General features: G+C 36.9%; 1 protein-coding gene across 1 annotated transcript; it reads left to right on the forward strand.

The window, feature by feature from the left end:
• Nucleotides 1–759: 759 nt before the first annotated feature.
• On the forward strand, nt 760–17910 carry LOC115953229 (FH protein interacting protein FIP2). The gene is made up of 11 exons (XM_031070765.1): nt 760–931; nt 1133–1242; nt 2123–2257; nt 2378–2533; nt 3651–3734; nt 4448–4494; nt 4580–4653; nt 13841–13899; nt 14945–15004; nt 15742–15822; nt 17495–17910. Exons 1-11 carry the CDS (start codon nt 886–888, stop codon nt 17546–17548), a joined length of 906 nt encoding a protein of 301 aa, XP_030926625.1. The 5' UTR covers nt 760–885; the 3' UTR covers nt 17549–17910.
• Nucleotides 17911–22770: the final 4860 nt, after the last annotated feature.

The raw sequence follows: 22770 nt of genomic DNA on the forward strand, positions 1-22770 counted from the left end.
GGTGATGAAAGTTTGATTGTAATCTTAAGAGTGCGTTTGGCTTTAAATTAAAAAACCAGCTTATTTTATTATTTAGCTTATTTTTACTACTATTCATGACCTTACTGCATTTTTTGGTACTATTTATGAACTCTACTGTACTATTTCAGCTAACTTATACATTTATCTACAATATTTTCAACAAAAATTTTTCAGTTTCAGCAAAATAAGCGAATTATAAACATACCCCAAATGAGTTAGAAAATAATCTCATAACTTTCCTTATTTAATTTTTTGTGTAATAACAAAAATTTAGTGGAAAATAGTCTCTTAAAAATAAGCTATACTTTTTATTTTGATCAAAAATATTTTTCCTTTAACTCCTTTTTTTTCTATTGCTAATAAATACGGAAAGACACATAAAGCTATCAACGAGATTTTTCCATCGAAATAAATAGAGGGGAAGATTGTTTTCCTTATTGTCTATTTTCATTAATAATTTGATAGGGTTTTTTTTTTTTTTTTTTTTTTAGAAACTAATTTGATGGTATAGGGCTTTTAATATTTAACTAATTCATAAAATACTTTAGTCTAAAATATTTGAAATTCATAAATTTTGTTAATATAGACAGCAAAACATATTATATATGGTGAAATTAGTAATTAAAATAGACAACAGAGGTAATAAATAATGTGAAAACAATATAGTTTATGGAAATTATCAAAATATGAAAAGAACAGCAAACTATTTAATATATTATAAAAAAAGACAAAAGAAAAAGGTGGAACTAGAACATGGTGGTGTACCAAAGTACCAAACTCATTGAAAGGTGAAGCAGTAAAGCAAAGCAAAGCACAATACCAATAGTATTCTTTAATTTCTCTCTTTCTTCAGAGAGAAGAGAAATGACGAAGGGCTCTGATTCCTCTTCTCTGGTTCGTCTTAATATTGGTCAGTTCTCTCTCTCTCTCTCTCAGATCGTTTTCCTAGCATGATAAATGAGAACCGTAATTCAATTCCCTCTCTGTTTGGTTGCTAAGAAAACCCAAGAGAAGAGAAGAATCTAATTAATTTCGGTTTACGAAATAGAAATAGTTGTGTTTTACTAATTCCAACAACGAAAACAGTGACACTAGAATTGGGGGATTGCAGGAGGGAAGAAATATTGTACAACTGTGGATACATTGAGTCAGCGCGAGCCCGATTCAATGCTCGCCGCCATGTTTAGCGGCCGCCACACCTTGTGCCAGGATCCTCAAAAGGTATGTATGTATATATGTATATTTTTCATCTGAGGTGCTCATCAAATCTCAGTGCCATGTTTGTGTTTTCAATCCAATGTCCAATTAGTCTTAGTGGCATCAACTATTGGATAGAAAGAGGGCTTGATTGATAGCTTTGATGCTATTGCCAATTCTTAAATTTGATAACATTATTATTATTATTATTGCCTGTGTTCACTCACTTACTCATCCGCAACTCAATCACTATTCACTACTCAAAGAAAGCTTAGCGTTCCCAAATTACCTAAAATGGCATGTCTAACAACTCAGGCAACTGTAGCTCACTGTGAAGACCTTCATCATCTACAGTCCTGAGAAAAAAGATAAATGAGAGGATTATTTACAATATGATGGGGAATTTTCTAATTGTGACAACCTGGTAGGGGCACCTAAATAGTCTAGGGCCCGTTTGGTTGGAGATTTCTAGTATCGTTGTTCAGTTTTCAGTGTTGTGGAAACACATGTTTGAGTGTTATAGAAATACGTGTTAGAAGTATTATTGTTATTTAAACACTAAAAACTGTTGTTTAAACATTGGTACCGAACAGCCCCCTAGACCCTTTTAGAATAGAATCACCCATATGGCACAAGAGTAAACCATAGCACATTATTTGCTTTAACAATCTCAAATGTCATTTACGCTAAATCACAGCTTGTCAAACTGAATTTGTCTCATACCAACTGTGGAAATGGTGTAACTAATCCTATATACTTTGATGCATTTGTTTTATGATCTTTTCATGGATGCTGTTTTTTCCAGCATCTACCATTTTTTATTGATTTATTTGGTCATTGTCTAGTGACAATGGTTGTTTCTAAAATCAATTTTTGTTTTTTTATTCATATTGGATTCTTGTAGGGATATGTTTTTGTTGATAGGGATGGGAAGCATTTTCGGCATATTCTTAATTGGTTGAGGGATGGTGTTATTCCCACACTGAAAGATGGTGAATATTCTGAGCTACTCCGGGAGGCAGAGTACTATCAGTTACTTGTAAGTCATCCTTTCATCTATTTGGTTGATTTCCATTTTTTATTTTATAATTTTTAGGTTGATGTCCTTGGTGTTTTTCCAAATCTATTCTGCTAATTGCAAAACTTCAAAATCTTCCAGGGACTAATAGACGGAATTAATGCTATTCTGAACAAGAGGAAGGAAGATGATGAGTTCAATACTGAATTGACGCGTACTGATATTATCAAGTGTATACAGTCCGAGAGAGTTAGATTTCGAGGGGTTAATCTTTCTGGTCTTGATCTTTCAAAACTGGTAACTGTACCTGTTACAGAGTACTGAAATGATTTATTGCTAAAAACACTTACGTTTTTCTATGTTGTATAATTTTGTTTGAATTTATCCTGATGAAATTTCCATTCAACAAATTTTCTATGCTAGAATTTGGTTTATGTGGAGTTGTATTTTATCAGTATTAAACACTTGTGTCTACTTTGTACCTTGCAATCAGTGAAACAGCCATGGTGCTCACTTATAATGGTTGGAGAATTAGTAATTGTACCGTCTTTTTATGTTTGCCTCTTATCTAAAATTGTTGAAGATGAGAGGCTCGTAGTGATGGGGACAAAACTAGATGGTTTGGAAAGGTTTGCAAGAGACGGGGAATCCTAATTCTAAAGTACAAATTTTAATTTGGACTAGGATGATGCTGCAAGATCCACCTGGGATTTATTTAACTAGTTTGATTGCTGGAAGTTTTATTGTATTTGGGTTTTACATTAAATCTGAGTTGCTGCCAGGTTCTCTTACTTTCTAAAGTGTTGTATTTGATTTAAAATCCAGGTACTTTTGTAATTTTTGTCATGTTGGGTTTACAGCTGCTTTATTTTAAAAGCAGTTTGTAGCCAACTAATTAAATAATCAATGTTTCCAGAAATTTTCTACAGCCATTGTCTGAGTGTGTGAAGCATTCAAACCCTAGGATTGAATATAGGTCTTTTATCCCCCTTCTTTCTACTCCATTTTCTGATTATAATAACATGAAATTCTAATACTTTCAGCCTCCACCAAAACCCCATTTTAATTTCCTTAACCTTAACCCTAGTCCAAGATACAACTCTATTAGCCCATTTTTGTTCACATCACCTAGCCTTTATACTTTATACACCTCTTTTTATCCCTGTAACAGCTACAGCGCTTACTTATGTGGGTAGAAAAATTATTAACTGAACCTTGTCTATAGACGTTTTCCTCTTTACTTAGTCTGAAATCAAAATCTTGCATGTCAATGTTTAATGTTATGTAATCATTTAGAGACATACTGCTAGTTGTAACATTGTTTAATCAAATTTTTATAGGATTCTGAAAGATTCAAAAATATTATTTATGAGATGTTGCTCCATCTGAAAGTCCTTTTTTTATGAATGTGCAGGATCTGTCACTTGTGGATTTTAGTTGTGCATGTCTGAAAAATGTGTTCTTCTCACGTGCAAACCTTCTATCTGCTAAGTTCCGGGTAGGTTTATATTTAGTGCTGTAAAGGGCAATCTCTCTGTCATTAAAGATAACTTCTAATTTCCCCAAGTAAAATATTATCATTCTCAACAAGACAAAGTTTAGCTACAACCTTAATAAAATAAACATTGCTACATATTTCGAACATCTAATCGTTGAATTGAATGTTCTTTACGCTTTTAATATACATGTCAAATTTTGTATTAATCAGATATTATTTATTATATGATCTATAAACTTATATTTTATGCATAACTTTAAACTATAAAAAGTTGCAATTAAAATAGTTTATTGATGACATAGCTATTGATTTTTAATTTTCTAGAAATTTTGCAAGTATGGAGGATGTAAGAAGAAGATGTAATCCAATGATGGATTTGTCAAAATTCATTTTCAATAAAAAGATATTGAGCAAGGAGGTTACAATCAATTTTGTAGCTAAACTTTGTCTTTCTCAACAGCCTTTGTGCTTTTTATATGCAAATTTTAATATATTTGGGATTGGTTTAGTTTGGAAGATTACTACCCAGCATGTTTGATTTCTGTTTAACTTGAAGTTGGGATTCTTTATTTTGTTCATATATGTGTGAAATTATCATATATGGTAGTTCCTTTATTTCATCACTTTGAAAGTTGCATTTGATAGCGTGTTTTTGTTTTTAAATGAAATTATTTACTTATTAAATGAAAAAAATTTGCATTTGATTATCACAGGATGTTGATGCTGAGGGCTCCAACTTTCACAATGCAACTTTGCGTGAGTAAGACACTAAAGCAATTCTTTATGGTTTCAATTATATATTTGTACAGATGGCCTTCATAATGATTTTATCTTGCCTAGGAAAGGTGTGAATTTAATGGGGCAAATCTTCGTGGAGCTTTATTAGCTGGAGCTAATCTTCAGAGTGCTAATCTACAAGGCAATCTTTTTTTTAGTTTCAAATATGCTACTCTTTTCATTGATGTTAATGCATTAAAACTGACAACCTATGTTATCATTTTATTTCGTATTAGCCTGAACCTATAGTATTACTTTATATTCTTAATTAGGAATTGTTAGTTGAGCAGAACCACATTTATTATTATATTACCTTTAGGCTCTATTTGGTTAGGGTGATTTTAGGAGGGATGGAAAAGGAGATGAGAAAAGTGGAGAGAAAATGGTATTTTGGTGTGTTTAGTTGGTGAAGAAAATTGGCAGGAAAACTGGTGGGGCCTGGGTGTTTTTTCGCCAGTCCTTCTAGAATGCAATCTCCCCAATTCGGGAGAAAACTCGAGAGAAAACGAGGGACAAAAAGTTCCGCTTGAGAGAGACCAAATTACCATGTGCAACATTCACATTCACTTTCATTTTTTCATTTTCTTCTTCTTTTTGACCACGCGTTTCTTCTTTCCTTTTGTCTTTTTTCTGTTACTTTTTATTCCTTTTGGGTGTTCATCTGTTTTTTCTTTCCTCACCTGTTTTGGTTTTTTTTTCCCCAATCGGTTTTATTTTTCCTCAGTTGTTTTGGATTTTTGTACTCTTTTTTATTTATATATTTTTATATAATGAAATTCACATCCATACATAATTTTTCAATAAAAATATAATTTGTTACTCTTTTTATTTTTATTAATCTAATTGGGGCTTTAAAGTAAATTTATTCAAACTACATTTTCCATCTCAATTTTCTTCTCAACCAAACAAGTTTTCCATCCCTACACCTTTCCCCCTCTCTTCCATCCCCCCCAATTTTCTATCGTCTCACTTTTCCGTCACCCAAATGAACCCTTAAAGATGACACATTATCGTACTTATCATAAAAAGAAAGAAAAAAGACCCAGTATCTTGATTCAAACAAGTATTAATGAACCAAGCTTTATTAATACTTTATAAAAACAATGGTGTGTGGGTTGATGAACTTTATGAAAGATAGAATCTAGAACAAACTATATTTTGTAACTCCAAAATATAATTGTATTCTTCACCCTAAGTTGATGAACTTGTTGAATATAGCCTCCTTTGTCTTTAGTTACTATCAAAACTCAATTTCCTTTCAAGCACGTGAGATTTGCATGACTTCACAAATTTAATGTGCAAAGGAATAAGTAAAAATGACTTATTTTGTGATACCCATTTATGGCAAGAGATTCTAAGGATTGTGCGGATTTGGACAGTAAGGATGCTGGAAGTGTTTTTTGTGATGGTAAGAAAAAATATAACTAAATAAATACATAAATTAACACATATTTTCTCCATGGGTAATTTCTGATAGACATAATAATAGAATAAATCTGACTGGTAGTACAAATTTAAGTAAATTTTTAAAAGAAAAAAAAAAAGCAATAATGCTATCACCCAAAATAATAATAATGACAATAGATTAAATGAATTATAATATAAATAACTAGACTCATAGGTGCAGAATATCACGTTCTTTCATCCTTAAAATTTGAGCACATACTTTGGGAAAAGAGATATGGGTGTCTTTGCCTCATTTTCCTCCATTGCCTCCCAGGTCATCTATTTTGTAGAATGATTCCTCTGTAACACCTTGTCTATAGGAAATTTTTTGGTGCAGAGGACTTGCTCCTTTACATCCCACATCACAATTGAAACTTTTACATAGCCTCACACATTGAGAATTTATTAGGGGTGATTTGGCCCATTCAAATGGTTATAAGGAACTTCAATTGTGGATATAAGCATGTTTACAAGTTGCGAAGGTTGGAGTGGATGTAATGTGGTTGTGTGCTAAGTTCCATATCATATGTGTGCTAAGCTGATCTGGCCTATATAAGCAGGTATAAAAAATCCCTAGTTTGCCTAATCTTTTTGACATGATGCAGATATGCTACATGTCTGATGTCTCGAACAAATTGGATCAGAATCAATTTGGTATTGCCATGTGGCATGGGGATGTAGTATGATATGGATTACCCTGTTGAGAATGTGGAGATTTGGTAGATTGTGATGACCATCATGGCAAAGGATGACAGGGTATAATAAGGGTTATTCAGGTAGTCCCTTTGTCTCATTTTGCTGGTCCTACAAGCATGACCTTTTAAACAAAATGGGATGGAGGGAGTATGTATTTGGTTGATGTTGACTGCTCCGTTTATGACTAGCCATTTTAGAGCATAGTAGATGCAGTTAGCACATCCTTGGATCCTAATGTATTTAATAAAATCTATAGAAAAGGTAAAAAAGAAAGGTTAAAATATGATTTTGGTTCCCATATTAGGTGTTGGTACCCGTGCAGCCTAGTAGAGATGTGACTTTAATGCTTTTTAAAAATAAGTTATATAGATAGCTATCTGGAGGTTTGTGCCGCACTATTTGATGTGGTGTATTGGCTGGAATGGAATGCTAGAAGTTCTGAGAGCTGTGAATGGTTTATTCTCAGGATTAAGTCTTTTTTCTTTCTTACTCTCCTTGAATGGACTCTAGTGTTGCCAAAATTTTCTTGTTTTTCCCTTCCTGTTCTTTTTGATCATTGTATTTCGGGCTCTTGATTTATGCCTCTATAATACATTTCTATTGACTTGGGTTGACTATTTTTTTAATAAAAGTTCTTACGTTACCTATCAAAAAATTAAAAAACATAATGGTCCTTAACATGAATGTCACGGGTCCATATGCTTTGGTTTTGTGAGATTAGCATATGGCTTAATGTACCATATTAGCATTAAGAAAGTTATGTGTGTGAGAAAAACATTTGACATTGTTTTATGCTTACTGATGTTTCATAGGGTAAGGGTAGCATTGAGGTGATTTTGAACCTTTAAGGACTAAATTGAAACACTCAATAGTTCAAGGATGAAATTGTTCTGGGACCAAAATTGTATTTTGATGAAGAACAGAGTAAATCTTCTTTATGGTCTGCTACTACTATTTCTGTTGATTCAAATTAAACAAATGAGTGAGAGAGTGGAAAGAAAAGATATAATAAGGAAAAAGTACATGCGGTGGAAAGAAGAGAAGGAAGAAAAGGTTGTTTCAACATAGTTACCACCATTGATGATCATCTTTCTCTAATACACCCAAACTAAATATGTGCTTAAGCATTAATAGCCCATCACAACTTGGATTACATTTTCTCCCTCTACCACACTTACCTGGGTAAGTTGATACCGGAAAAGTATGAGGTTAATCAAACTCATCCAATATGATGAATGAGGGATGGCTGGATGTATATATTTTTTGGTTACATGGAATAAGAAAACACTCAAGTATTAAAAAGGGATAGATAAACTCACCACCAAAGCAAATCCAAAGAGATAAAGATATCACCACCCAAAATAATTTAGCTAAGGATATAGAACTGAATTGACGCACCACTCAATGGGATACAAAATATCACCACCCAAAGAGATACAAAAACTGAATTGCCACCCAAAGGAATCCACCCAAGGGATTAGAGATAGTTAGAAGAAACCCATATTCTGAAAGTACAAAGGCTAATTTTTTGAAATACAATCTTTGATTTATTCATTTCAACCAAATGGCTTATGTAGTGCTTAGAACAACCTCTAATCATGAAAGAATGAAAATAACAATTAAAACATTACATTTTCAAGGCCATAGTCATATTTGACTCATAGAAACTAGGAAAACTGAAACATGAAGGCTGAATATTTCCTAGGAAGCCCCAATTAAATGCTATTTGACATCTCAGAGAAAATGACTTATTTAATCTTCAAATATCTTCTGAGTTGGTGAGAAATTTTGTTCAAAATATGGGTCTTATCTGCTAGGCTTGAAAATCAACTTGGCTGGGCTTATGAATCTGATTGGGTTGGGTTGTAGGCTTCTTTGACGCTCCTCATGCCACCATGGTTGTGGCTGCCGCATAATCTGCCACTTTGCTCCCATGCCATACTCATCCTATAGTTTAAATTTAGATCATCCCAAATTGTTTCATCCAACTTCTTGTGGTCTTCACTTGAAATCCATACATCTTCGAAATTTGATGTTCCTTGCCAATACAACAAGCATCGAGTGTGATAATCACAGTCATATTTGACTCATTTTTTTTTTTTTTTGATAGGTAAACAGAAATCTATTATAAAAGAGAAAAAAGGAAAAGTACAAGTTGTTCACGATGATGAACAACAAGAAAAAAAAGAACAAACAGCACAACAAAAAGAGAAATTAGGAAACTAAGCTAAGGGAAGCCATAAACTCAGAGAGAGTAGAGCAATCCGTAAAACCCCAACAACGAGACCATTCAAATAGACTACGTTGGCATAACACTTTTAGCTCATCCAACGTCTTCTCATTATCCTCAAAGGAACGACGATTTCGTTCCAACCACATAATCCACATTAAGCATCCTAGAACCAAATTCCCAATATCCGAATTAAGATTCTCAAGCCACTGATGCCAACAAGATAACAAACCCACCACTGATCCTGGCATAATCCAATGAATACCAGAAGCCTGAATCATAAAAGTCCATAGGGAGTGAGTAACAGGACAATGAAGGAGAAGGTGGTCTACCGACTCCCCATCACAACAACACATACAACACCAAGAAGCCAAAGGGCGACCCCTAAGCATTAGATTATCCAAAGTGAGGATTCGACAATGAGCAGCAGTCCACAAAAAGAATGCCACTCGCCTAGGAATCTTTGGTTTCCAAACACCCTTCCAAGGAAACAAAGAATTCAAAGCACCCCGAATTGCATGGTAATAAGACCGCGTGTCAAACTTACCATCACCTTTTAGCCGCCAACAAAGGGTATCCCTCCTATCACCCCGAGGAATACGAGATTGGATAAGCTGGAGAAGAGAATAAGATGCAGTTAACTCCCAATCTTCAAAAGCTCTATAAAACCTTAAATCCCAAACTCTAACAGTACCCCTTCTGGAAACCACAAAACCTCAGAGATACAAGCATCCTTAGCCGCTGAACACACAAAAAGCTCAGGATAGAGATCTTTTAGAGTATTATCACCAATCCACCTATCATGCTAAAAGTGGATACGAGTGCCTTTACCTACTACAAAAGACAAATGCTTAGAGAAGCTCACCCACCCTTCATTGATGCTTCTCCATAGGCCACACCCATGAGTCCTCCTACACACTTTAGTACACCACCCCCCTTGACCCTCACCATATTTTGTGGAAATGACTCGCCGCCAAAGGTGGGTAATTTCATGACCATATCTCCACAACCATTTTCCTAATAAAACTTGATTAAAAGACACCACACTTCTTATCCCCAAACCACCCATCTCGATGGGTAAACACACCTTTTCCCAAGCCACCAAATGATATTTGAAACTCAGAAGATCCCCAAAGAAAATTCCTCTGAATACATTCCATTCTAGCAGCCACAGATTTAGGAATAGTAAAAAGAGATAAAAAGTACGTTGGGAGGCTTGAGAGCGTACTCTTTATTAACATATGTCTACCACCCTTAGATAAATAGAGACGCTTCCACCTAGATAGCTTCTTCTCCATTTTCTCCAAAATAGGATTCCAAATCGAAGCAGTCTTAAAAGAAGTCCCCAACGGCATCCCCAAATATTTCATAGGCAAACTTCCCACTCTACATTGAAGAATATTAGCCAGTGCATCTAGGTTATTCACCTCCCCAACAGGGACAATCTCACTTTTTCCTAACATTGACCTTCAAGCCCGTAAAAGCCTGAAAACAACACAACACCAACCTAATGGATAGTAGCTGTTCCCTAGAGGCATCACAAAATAAGATAGTATCATCAGCAAATAATAGATGGGAGATACGCACACCAACAGAGTTCACAGAGCCCACATGAAACCCCCGAATAAGATTACATTCCTCTGTTTTCTTCAAAAGTCTACTCAAAACCTTCATTATCAAAAGAAACAAAAGCGGGGATAGTGGATCCCCTTGTCTCAATCCACGAGAACTACCAAAGAAACCTTCTGGGGAGCCATTTACCAGGACTGAAAAACGGACAGAAGTAATACAAGCCTTGATCCACCCCCTCCATTTCAACCCAAAACCCATCCGGCCCAACAAATAAAACAAGGCCTCCCAGTTCACATGGTCGTATGCTTTTTCAATATCAAGCTTGCAAACCACACCCGGTATTCTGCTCTTCAACCTGCTATCTAGGTATTCATTTGCAATAAGCACTGAATCCAGGATCTGCTTTCCGCCAACAAATGAATTTTGAGACTCAAAGATAAGATTATCCAAAACTGCCCTCAACCTATTAGCCAACACCTTGGATAGCAACTTGTACACACTACCCACCAAACTGATGGGGCGAAAGTCCTTAATGTTAACAGCATTACGCTTCTTGGGAATTAAAGTGAGAAACGAAGCATTCATAGACCATTCAAACACAGAGTGCCGATGAAAGTAATCAAAGAAATCCATGACATCCTTTTCCACAACACTCCAACATTTGTGAAAAAAAGCCATGGTGAAGCCATCAGGACCAGGGGCTTTATCACCCTCCATCTCCCTTAATACCTGGATGACTTCCTCCTTCGAGAACTCCTCTAAGGATAACCTCTCTACCTCTCCAATGCATGCAAAATCTAACCCATGCATAGTAGGATGCCACACGTCATTTTCCTCAAACAACCCTTGGTAGAAGAGAACTAACTGAAAGCGCACATCAGCCTCATCCTCATAAAGAACACCATCCACCTCTAACCTCTTAATTAGATTAGCATTTCTATGGGAATTTGCTAATTTATGAAAGAAACGAGTATTATTATCTCCCTCCTTCACAAACAAAGCACGAGACTTCTGTCTCCAGAAAATTTCCTCAAGAGAAGCCAAATGTTCTATGTCCCCTTTGAGCTGAATGCGACGGATCTGATCCTCATTCGATAGACCCACCGACTCCTCTCTTGCATCAAAACCCATAAGTTCAGTCAGCAAATTCTTCTTTCTAAAAGCCAAATCACCAAACACCTCCCTGTTCCACTTTTTAAAATCTACTTTCAAAGCCTTCAACTTTTGAGCCAAAATAAAACTTGGGGAGCCTGTAAAACTGTAACCAATCCACCATTGCTGAATTCTATCAACAAAACCCTCAGCTTGCAGCCACATGTTTTCAAATTTAAAGGCACTTCGGCCTCGTTGAACAACACCAGCTTCCAACAAAAGCGGACAATGATCTGAAATAACACGAGGAAGCACCCGTTGGGAAATATTCTCAAAATGTTCCTCCCAGTCCAGAGAAACCAAGGCCTTGTCAATTCTTGACATAGAGGGGATACCAGAATCTCTAAACCATGTAAAGGAAGCCCCTTCTAACGGTAAGTCAACTAAAGAATTACTCTCTATAAAGTCCGAGAAAGCAAACATAGCAGGGTTGAAGGATTCACAGCCAAGTCTTTCACTTGGGTACCTGATAATATTAAAATCCCCTACTACACACCATGCCATGGGCCACTTGGTGCGCACCCTTAATAACTCCTCCCACAAAAAAGACCGCTGTCTGTCATCATTGGGGCCATATACACCTGTACAAGCCCAAACAAAATCATCCATCACCCCTCTCAATAAGACACTGACAGAAAACTTTCCAACAATAACATCCATCTTCTCAAAAACCCTCTTGTCCCAGACCAGCAAAACTCCTCCCGAAGTCTGGACAGCATCCAAAGTATCCCAATCAATGAAAGGACTTCCCCATAAACTTCGAACAAAAGCAGTGTCAATAGAAGCTACTTTCGTTTCTTGAAAACAAACAATATCACATTTCCACTCTTTAAGAAGATTCTTACAAACCTCTCTCTTCCGGGGATTGTTAAGCCCCCTTAAATTCCAAGAAAGAAGGCGTAAATTCATTTAAAACCAACAATCCCCACAACATTCGAAGGAGCTCTGCTCCTGCTCCTAGAAGAGGCACCATCATAATTAACATTTGAAATAAGCCCCTTAAGCTCCCTAAGACCTTGTGACCCTGAGTTAGTAGGTTGCTTAGGCACCCCATCATCAACTACCTTGAGACATTCCTGTTCAAGAAGGCGAAACAAAGCCAAGCAATGAGCTTCATGTTTCACAATAGGAAAACCCACCATATTACAAAAATCTTTCATCAGCTGGGACACCCAACTTGAATTTGGTTCAGTTTCTGCTACCTGAGCCCCTCCTGCATCATCCTGAACCATCACCACCTCACCAAGTGTATTTGGGTCCCACCGGGTCAAAGGATTACACTCCAAAAGACAGTTATCTTTCACCCCACTACCACCACCACAGATATCAGCTTGAAACGTGAAGGCTTGTATTTGACTCATAGAAACTAGAAACAAAATAAAGACTTGTTTGCCTAGGAGAACTGAAACGTGAAGGCTGAATATCTCCTAGGAAACCCCAATTAATGCTATTTGACTTCTTGGAGAAAATGACTTATTTAATCTTCAAATATCTTCTGAGTTGGTGGGAAATTTCGTTCAAAATATGGGTCTTATTTGCTGGGTTTGAAAATCAACTTGGCTGGACTTATGAATCTGATTGGATTGAGCTGTAGGCTTCTTTGGACACTCCTTATGCCAACATGCTTGTGGCTGCCTCATAGTCTGCCACTTCACTCCTATATGTCATAAGCGCAGAGCCCTTCACTCACCATACGAAGCACAAAGCCATTCTAGTTTTGCCTCCTCACAAAAAACACTGAGCTCTTTGCCTTTGCACCTACCCTTGCCTTGATCTTTCCAGTAATATCTATGATGGGAAACCCTAGCCAATATCTATGATGTGAGGCAAATTGTTAGTTTTTGACATGTCATGAGAAAATGTTAGTTTTGACAATAATTACCAAAGTACGGTGCTTTCTGCCACAATGGGTAAGGTTTGAGGTGGATTGCTCATATTGAAGGTTCAGGAATGACAAAAGGAAGGTGCTTGCTGCATTTTCCCATGGTTTGGAGTGGGAAAATGCAGCTTACCCTTGAGTTTATTAATAATGATTTATAATTTATGTTTCTCATATTGGATTTTCATGAAAAACATATGAATTAATCATGTCATAGTTAAAATTCCATATTCTAAGTATATTGAAGGAGAGGAGTGGATGAGACTCTGCCACAGTTTGTTTTATCTCACTTAAAATTTATGTTATATACGGAAAAACTTGATTTGAAATTAACATTTATTTTTCATGTTACAGATGCTTGTTTGATAGATTGTAGCTTCTCTGAAGCAGATCTGCGTTCTGCACACCTTCAGGTTTATAATTTCTTAATCTTTAAGCTATGTTGGACTTTAAATCCTTTGTTTCTTCTGTCCTCTTTTATGGTACATTAATTAATAGGCTAATAATGGGATGGAGGATGAGATCTTGTGTTCAAGATCCACTGGTGCGTGTCTACATTTCCAATAATAATAATAAAAGGGGTATGACTTTGTTTCAACTATATGTTGAAGTCCCAAATATTCAGTAACTTAGGGTCATAATTTTGATTAGGTCATTGAAAAAATAGTTGTACGCTAATTATTTTTTATTTTATTTTTGGATACACAGTTGTGCACTTTTAATTATCCTTGCGGGAACATATAAAGTGAAAACGTTCTATTGTTTATCAGATCTTTACATCAATGTTTTTGTTAGTTTATGGAGTTAAGGCAAGTTCAAGTCAATAAGATCTGGTTTAAGTGGAATTTATTCTTGGAAAAAAATAAAAAAGGAATTTCTTCCTCTCATAATAATGGGATGGAAGGTGAGGTTGTGAATTTAAGATTTATTGGGTGTTTATATAACACCCATAAAAAATAAAAATAAAAAATAAAAAAAATAAAAAATAAAAAATAAAAAATTGGTTCAGCCTTATCTACAAAATTCGGAATAACTTTTAGGAATTCAACTATCTTGCCCAAATAATTATTTGATATTTATTAGTATATATTGAATCGCAAGCACATAATTTGATACTATTCACAGGAACATGTGGCCTTTTTCTGCAAACTGTTTCTTCTGGTATTAAATGATTTTTGTTTTTCTCTGCTTCACGTTTACCATTAATTTCTGTTTATTTGTATAAACATGCATGCATGCTCACTTATATGTGTATTTGCGTGTGTTTTGAAATTTGTATTTTATATGATTTCATAGTTGAAAAATAGTTTCTTCTTTCTTCTTATCTTTTTTTTTCCATGCTAAGTGTTGAAATAATACTACTATTTTCTGATCAAAACATTGATTCTGTGGGGTTTTCCATTTTCTAATTCAAAGTTGTCATGGTATATTAAATTATTTACTCCATTAATATTTCAGAATGCTGACCTTACTAATGCGAATTTGGAGAATGCTAATCTGGAAGGAGCCAATTTAAAGGTAAATGTTTGATTTTTGCATTATCACAATTGGTATTTTGTAAGGAAGGACTAGTAGACTGTTATGTAAAAAATTTTTGAGAGTATATTTGATGTCTCTTTGTGGACTGGAATGTTAAAAGAAAGGAGGGCTTGACTTGCAATGAGTTATAGCTCTACTGTCACTTCCTTCCATAATAATGTGGAGGATTAGGTCATGAGTTCAAGCCTTACCGGGTGTAACATACCAATTTTATTTTTTTTTAAAAGGACTTGAAATTTTCTGCTACTGCTTTTCAACAATTTTTCCCTCTGTTTTAATTTGGAGAGGGGGAGCACTTCGCAAAATTTTATAGATCAAGACAAGAAATTTGTGACTGGCTAGATGGTGCCATTTCAGCTCCTTTAAGTAGGGAATGTCCTATATTTGCACTTCATACACATTTATGCTGAACAAGAGTTTCTTCTTTCTTCTTTCAACTCCTTTGAGTGGGGAACATCCTATATTTAACACCTTTGTATGTTCTGTTTGATGTAGTTTTTAAATAAAAATGTCCCTTCATGGTACCTTGAATATTATTGCCACGTGCTTATGTGTGTGCCAGTTCATGTAACAGATGATAATTACTTAAGTAAGCATGAGAAAAGAGGCAGTTACGTTATATTTGACAACAAATTATTTTTTTTCCTTTTTTATTTATTTATTGATAGTTTGTTTTGCTTTCTAATTTATATGTTCATATCAACTACATGTTTCAGGGGGCAACGTTGAGTAATGCCAACTTGAAGGGTGCAAACCTACAAAGAGCTTATTTACGGCAGGTCAATCTTCGAGAAACAGTAAGTTGACATAAACTGGGTTTTAAATGTTATGAATTTATTTAATATTCTCCAGTTATTTTAGAGGGTTAGATTTAGTGGTCAATAAGTTCTACCTAAACTAGCCCCTCCTTCCCTTATGAGTGTTAGGTGGAGGGTGAGGTTATGTGTTCAACTTTCCAATTAAAAAATAATAATAATAATGGTTTCATATTTTAATTTTACCAAAAAACTTTCTTTAACTGTTAAAAATGAAATGACAGAAATTAAAGCTCAAAATATGATGATATTAAAATTGTCAATGGCAAAAAAATTCATGTGAGAAGGATAGCCTGCATAGTGATGCATGTTAGAGTGGGGTGCAAATGAGTTGAGCTTTGTTAATTCTGGTATTTTCTTAATATAATTGTTAATGCTAATCAATATTTGGCATGCCTGGAACTCTGTGCATCTGTCCAATTTTCTGTCACAAAGTATATGCTTTCGACCTTATGTTATTGGAAATTCATAATAATAATAAGATTGACATTTTATCATTTCTCCTAATTATATTAGGCCAAACTACACTATTGGTCCCTAAAGTTTAACCTTTGAGTGCTATTGGTCTGGTCCCTTAGGTTTCAAATAAGCACTGTGGTCCCTCAAGTTTATAAATGAGCGCAATTGGTCCTTTTGTTAACAATCGTCAATTTCAGTGCCAATGTTGCTAAAAAAAACAATGACATGGCAATTTTGAGTGACATGGCATCAATATTAATATAAAAAATTTAAAAACGTTACTAACTCATTGAAAAAACCTTGACCCTTTAGAAAATCACCCAACCCATTTTGTGAACTGGTATTCTCAATCCAAGAAACGAGAAAGAGAGATATGAAATCCCAGTGCCGTCCAAAGAATGATCAAAATCAAACTCAAATCTCATCAATTTTTCCCCGCATTGTAGTTGTTGAAAAATCAAACTCTTCTATATCACTATTAATTATAATTAGGCTATCAGTTCTCTCTCACCTTTTAACGTAGTCACGAATCTTGATTAAAGAGGCTACGTCTCTCTCTGCCAAAAAATTCCTTCAATTTCTCAGATGATATGCCCTCCTCCTCCTACTCTTCCTCTCAACAAGTTTGTTTTACATGTTTGGCAATAATTCCATAATTATGTACCTGAAAAATAACTCTCGTAACTGAACCCAACCCAAAAAGCAATTTGAAAGAAAGATACATAGTAACAGATACAGTGAGAATTTTAATCATTCTTGGGCTTCGAGAAAAAGTGAAAAATAGAAAATCAAATTCAAATTTGAGAAACAAAAAGGGGAGAAAAGAATTCCCAACATGTTTGATTTTGATTTGGGAATACCCATTTGCTTACGGGTCATAAAATGGGTTGGGTGATTTTCTAACTGGTCATGGGTTTTTTAGTGAGTCAGCAATGGTTTTTAATTTTTTAATGTTAAAATTGATGTCATGTCATTTGAAATTTGCCATGTCATTATTCTGTTAGCCACGTAGGCATTGAGACTAACAACTGTTAACAAAAAGATCAATTGCTCTCATTTTTTAAACTTAAAGGACTAATAGTGTTCATTTGAAACTTGAAGGACCAATAGTGCTCAATAGGCAAATTTCAGAGACTAATAGTGTAGTTTTGCCATTATATTAATTATCCTTTATGCATTGATAATTTTTCCTCAGCATTTGGAAGGCGCAAAGCTTGATGGTGCCAACTTGAATGGAGCAATCAGATGACATTGGAGCGAAATTGTAAAGTCCTAGAATAGGTTGTTACAGTCACTATAATATATGTGCAGCCTATCTTATTTTCATACCTTCTGGCAACACTGGATTCTCTCAATGAAAATATTGTGCAAATTGTGGGTAGTTGCTATTGTAATTTATTTAAATTAGAGCTCAGTGCAAAATACATATATATATATATATATATATATATATATTACATGCTTCTGGTTTATATTACAGAATATGCTTGTACAAAAGCATTTCCAGAGAAGAACAGTGTCACTGGGGTGGTCAAGTGGCTTCGACGAGATGCCTCAGTGGCTTCTTTTGTAAGCTCAAAGATTGTAAACATGGATGTTTTGTTTATGGCTTGTGTGCAGCTCAAATGTCAGGAACTCAGGATATGGATACTGAAGTTTAATGGTCTGTCTGTTGGCATGGTCATTGATCAGTTTGGGAGTAGGATAGGTTTTTGCTTTTAACTTCAAATTAGATGGTGGTTCAAAAGGTCAACGCCTTTCTGTCGGGGATATCAACTAAAAATATGTCCTTTAATATTTGGTCAATCTTTTCAAGTTTTTAGGTAAATCACATTGACACCTCAGGTGTAATGAAATTAAACTTATTATATTCAATTTTCTAGAAATAACACCATGTCTCAAATGATCACATTATAATAATTGATATTTCCTCTCCAAATTATTTGGTGGAGTTTCAGCAGGTTCAATTTCACTATAATTGAAGTTTTAGAGTAATTTATCCTTTAAAAAAAAAATTATATTTATAAAATTAAACCCAATAGAGAATTATAACAAAATCATTTTTGATTTGTGCTTCAATTGGGGTGTTGAATTGATGATGTTGTAAAAACTATAGTTAATAATTATTTATTTTTCCCTTTTCTAATAAATTTCTAATAACTAAAATTAGGTAAAAAAATATATTAACCGATTTTTCACTTTTTATAAAATAGCAAATAAGAAATTATAAACAAATAAATATAGCTAAATAATTTAAAAGCACAATAATCACCCTTTTGAGTATAAAACAGAAATAATTAATTGAGCACTATCTTTTACGCTAAACAGCATGAAAAAAATTGTCTAATGAAAGATTTTTTTTTTTTTTGTGTGTGTGTGTGTGTGTGTGTGTGTGTGTGTGTGTGTGAGGGAGATCTAACGAAAGAACTTGATCGGCACTTTCTAAAATGGTTGCGAAAACACAAAAATGTTAAAAGTCATTTTCTTGTTCAATTACAACAATAAACGTCGCAAATCCCAATTCAAGTAACACAGCAAACACCATAGAGGAGCTAACAAAAGGAGATAATTTCCACCCTCCTCTAATAGTCCAAGAAAGTGCTTATCCGTGGAAATGTGTCATCATACATACTCCCACATCCAAACACATCCCAAAACCAAATTTCCATGTGTCTATCCCAACTACACCCACCTTTCCAATAATTATCTTACTCAATTAATTTATGCATTTTCCTTCTCATAATATATGTATAGACAGATAATGCAAATATATGCATAGACAGATAATGCAAATATTAGACAAATGAGATACATTCTCTCACCATTCACACTCCTTTTTTGGTGGATAAGTCAGTATGTATTATTCTAAAAAAATAAAAAAATAAAAAGGAAAAAAAAAAAGAAAAAAGAAGAAGAAATACAATGAGGCTCAAAACTTGCATTGGGGGTCCTTACTCTCCAACACTTCCTAAGGTGCGGTTTGGATTAGCGTTTGCATTTTCTCTTTTTTTTTTTTTTTTTTTTTCTTCAGCGCTTATGAATAGTAACGATACTGTTCATACATGTGATTATACTGTACGGGAGACAAAGTGCCATTCACACGCTGTTTATGAGACCACAACCACTTTATTTAAAAAAAAAAAAAAAAAATGGATCCCACGATATTATTCACACATTTAAAAATTAGTTTGCTACAATGTTTTCAGTTTTCAGCAAAATAAATAGTATCCAAACGTAAGGTTTTGAAACCCGAACCGGACCGTACGGTCCAACCGAAAAAACCTCGAACCGTTCATCTTTGCGGTTCTTTTAGCTGCAAAAACCGCTCTATGGGATAAAAGCAGGGATCCGTACGAACCGCGGTTGGACCTCACGGTTTTGAGAACCGTGATCAGACCGCTTCCCACGGTTCCCTGCATCCATTTGAATCTGAACCTTAAAAAAAAAAAAAATACACACACAGAAAAACAAAAGAAAAAGAAACACAATTGTTGTGACACGGCGATGCTCCTCCGACGCACTGACTCGCCGTTCTTTTCTTTTTTTTTCGATCCTCAAAGCCACTGTCTCTCCTTTAGCTTTATCCTTGTCTCTGAAAGTTTCTGGAAAAGAGATTATGATTATGATTAGTCTTTCGGTGATGAGAAGTGGAGTCCATGCGAGGCCAACGGGGTTTTTTGAAGAAGAGCTTGGGTTTGGAAGAAGAGAAAAAAGAATAGTGGGAATAAGAAGAGTACTCGGCCTGAGTAGAGGAATAAGAGCACTAGACAAGCCTCATCTCTATTCTCATAGAGAGAGAGAGAGAGAGAGAGAGAGAAAGAAAGGACAGGCTGGTGTTGCTCTCCTCTTGCTGAGCTGTGTGTACTATCTCAACCAAAAATATCACTCATTCCACTCTAACCTTGGCCTGTACATGTACATCTGCTCCCTCTCTCTCTCTCTCTCTCTCTCTCTCTCTCTCTCTCTCAGGACCGGAATGCCATTTCAAATTTTTTTAGATTTTCCCTGTCCTTACGTCCTGTGGGATGAACAAATGGAATTGTCAACTAAGTTAAAGGTGTGGTGTAGATCAAACCTTGGGAAATGGAAGGCTTTGGAAATAAAATAAATAAATAAATAAAGTTAAAGTTGATGTCCCATCCAAACGTGATGTTGTTGTAGAGTGGCAGGCGAAGAAGGGTATCCAAATTCCAAACGTGATGTGTTTGCTTTGGAGTGGTAGGTGAATGGTATCTTCTAGAGTCTCCGGATGCCTTGGCCACCTTTAGGAGCACATTTAATATTCCCGATGACGTGGATGTGGCTTACTGCCACGAGAGTGATATTGCTCTCCACCGAGGATTTGGTACAACCTTTTTTCCTCTGATGGCAATCTTAGAAGGCGGGGTTAGGTTCCCCGTGGATCCCCTTTTGACCGATACACTTAGGTACTACGGGCTGTGTCCCGACCAGCTTCCCCCCAACTTTTACCGGGTAGTTAGCTGTGTCAGTAGGTTGAACCATACCTTCGATTTACAGTTAAATTACCATGACATTAACCATATGTATAGCCTCTGTGGGAACAAAGCTACCAACTATTACCTAAAGACACGAGATAATCGGGTACGGCTGATATCATGCCTGCCTGATTCAAACAGGAACTCCGCCGGGGAGTTCGTTCGGGTGCGCGGCAATTGGTTTGCCGGGGACGTCCCTTGCCCCCTTTCACGGCGTGAAGTGGGTTTGTTCCAATCCCTTGATCTAATTGTTTTCCTCCGCTTTTCCTTTTCTTTTTAATGAAGTAAATCTTTATAATCAGATACTGATATGACACCTGTTCTTTTGCAGACGGCAAAGTGTTTGTTCTGGACATCAGAACCGTCCACGCCAAGGATTTGAACTTCATCCTTCGTTCCGAGATATATGTGCATTGGGACGGATAACTCCGGGCTTCGCACCTGATCCTCGGAATAGAGCCAGTTTACTCCACCTAGCAGAGTTTTAAGCAGGCACTTTTAGTTGACAATCCCCTGCTGTCATACATAGACATCCGGTACGTGAACTTCCTGCCGCCGAAACTTACAACCGGGGAGGCGAGGGATTTTGGACGGCGCTTCACCTGCTCAAACGAGCTAGCCCCATTACAAGACGAGTCCGCGGAATGGGTGTCTCGGCGTCTAAGGGAATTAGCCCACGAAGCTATCCAACAAGAGGGCCCTGTTCAAGAGCAGCCGCAGCCCGAGAATCCCTCGGCCGAGACTCAGCAACCGGTGGTTGAAGCAGCTGCCTTGTCGGTTGAAGCTATCCAACCCGGCGAAAGGATGGTGTCAAGGAAGGTCATGACCATTAACCGTTTCGTGCCCGGTGCATGGCAACCCAACCAGCCCCCACCTTTTCAGGGCCGGGGCCAGGGGCCTTAGCCTTCACCCTCTTCTCAGGCTAGACGGGCCCGTAAGAAACAGAAGGTAACCGATCAACCTTCCACGGGCCCGGGGGATGCCGCCGTCTAGACTCCTCCCCAGCCAACAGGGGGAATCGTTATCCGTGAGCCGCCAACCCAGGCTGGTACGGGGGTTGCGTCCTCCTCCCAAGTGGCTCCAGCGTGGAAGCCCAAGTTCTTATTGGACGGCAAGCCGTTGCCTTCAACCACCTGTGTTCGGATGTGGGAGAAAGGCGAGGGTGGCCGTATTGCCCAAACTTTGGCCGAAGGTCTTCTTCTTCCTGAGGACGTGCACGCCTTCGAGGAGGGATCTGAGGAGTCTGTGGGGTGCCGATTAGAGTGGCACACCATTGCGGTAATTACTTAGTTTATTTGTTTCTTCCCATACATTCACTTCTGCTTCTTTATTAACTTTTGTGCTTGTTAGGCTGCCCAACTGGCTCACATAGTAGCCAGCCGGACACGGGATCTTGCCGAGGAAGTCGAGCGCGAAAAGGGAGCACGGGAGTCAGCGGCCAAAACGGCGAAGGAAAAGCTCAAGGCAGGTGAGTCCGCCGAGAAGAAAGTTGCTGCCGCAGAGAAGAACAGGGCATTGGCCGAAAAGAGGTGTGCGGAGCTCTTGACTAAGCAGAATGAGACGGAGGTCAAGCTAGCTGAAGCCATCAGCCTCAATACTGCCAACGCCGAGGAGCTAGCCGACCTTAGGGCAGCCCTGGCGGCCGCTGAGCAAAAGTGGTATAACGAAGGCTTCGCTGATGCCGAGAAGTCTGCAGAGCCGGTAGTGGCTCAGGCTCGGAACCTGGTTTTGAGGCCGGGTGGTTCGCTGCTCTCCAAGCACTGGGTGTTCCCGAGGATTCACATCGAGAGACCCTGGCCAAATTCCCTTTCCGAGCCTTGTTACTGCCGTGCAGGATACCCCGGCTGCTATTGATGAGGAGGAAACGGCAAGCATGAGGGAGCTGGTCGAACAAATTGACGCTCATGCAGAGCCAGAGGACATGGAAGCCACCGGCATCTCGACTGTGCAGGAGCTTCTCGGCGAAGACTCGCGT

The sequence above is a fragment of the Quercus lobata genome, chromosome 7 (genome assembly GCF_001633185.2).
Source record: "Quercus lobata isolate SW786 chromosome 7, ValleyOak3.0 Primary Assembly, whole genome shotgun sequence".
Lineage (NCBI taxonomy): Eukaryota > Viridiplantae > Streptophyta > Magnoliopsida > Fagales > Fagaceae > Quercus > Quercus lobata.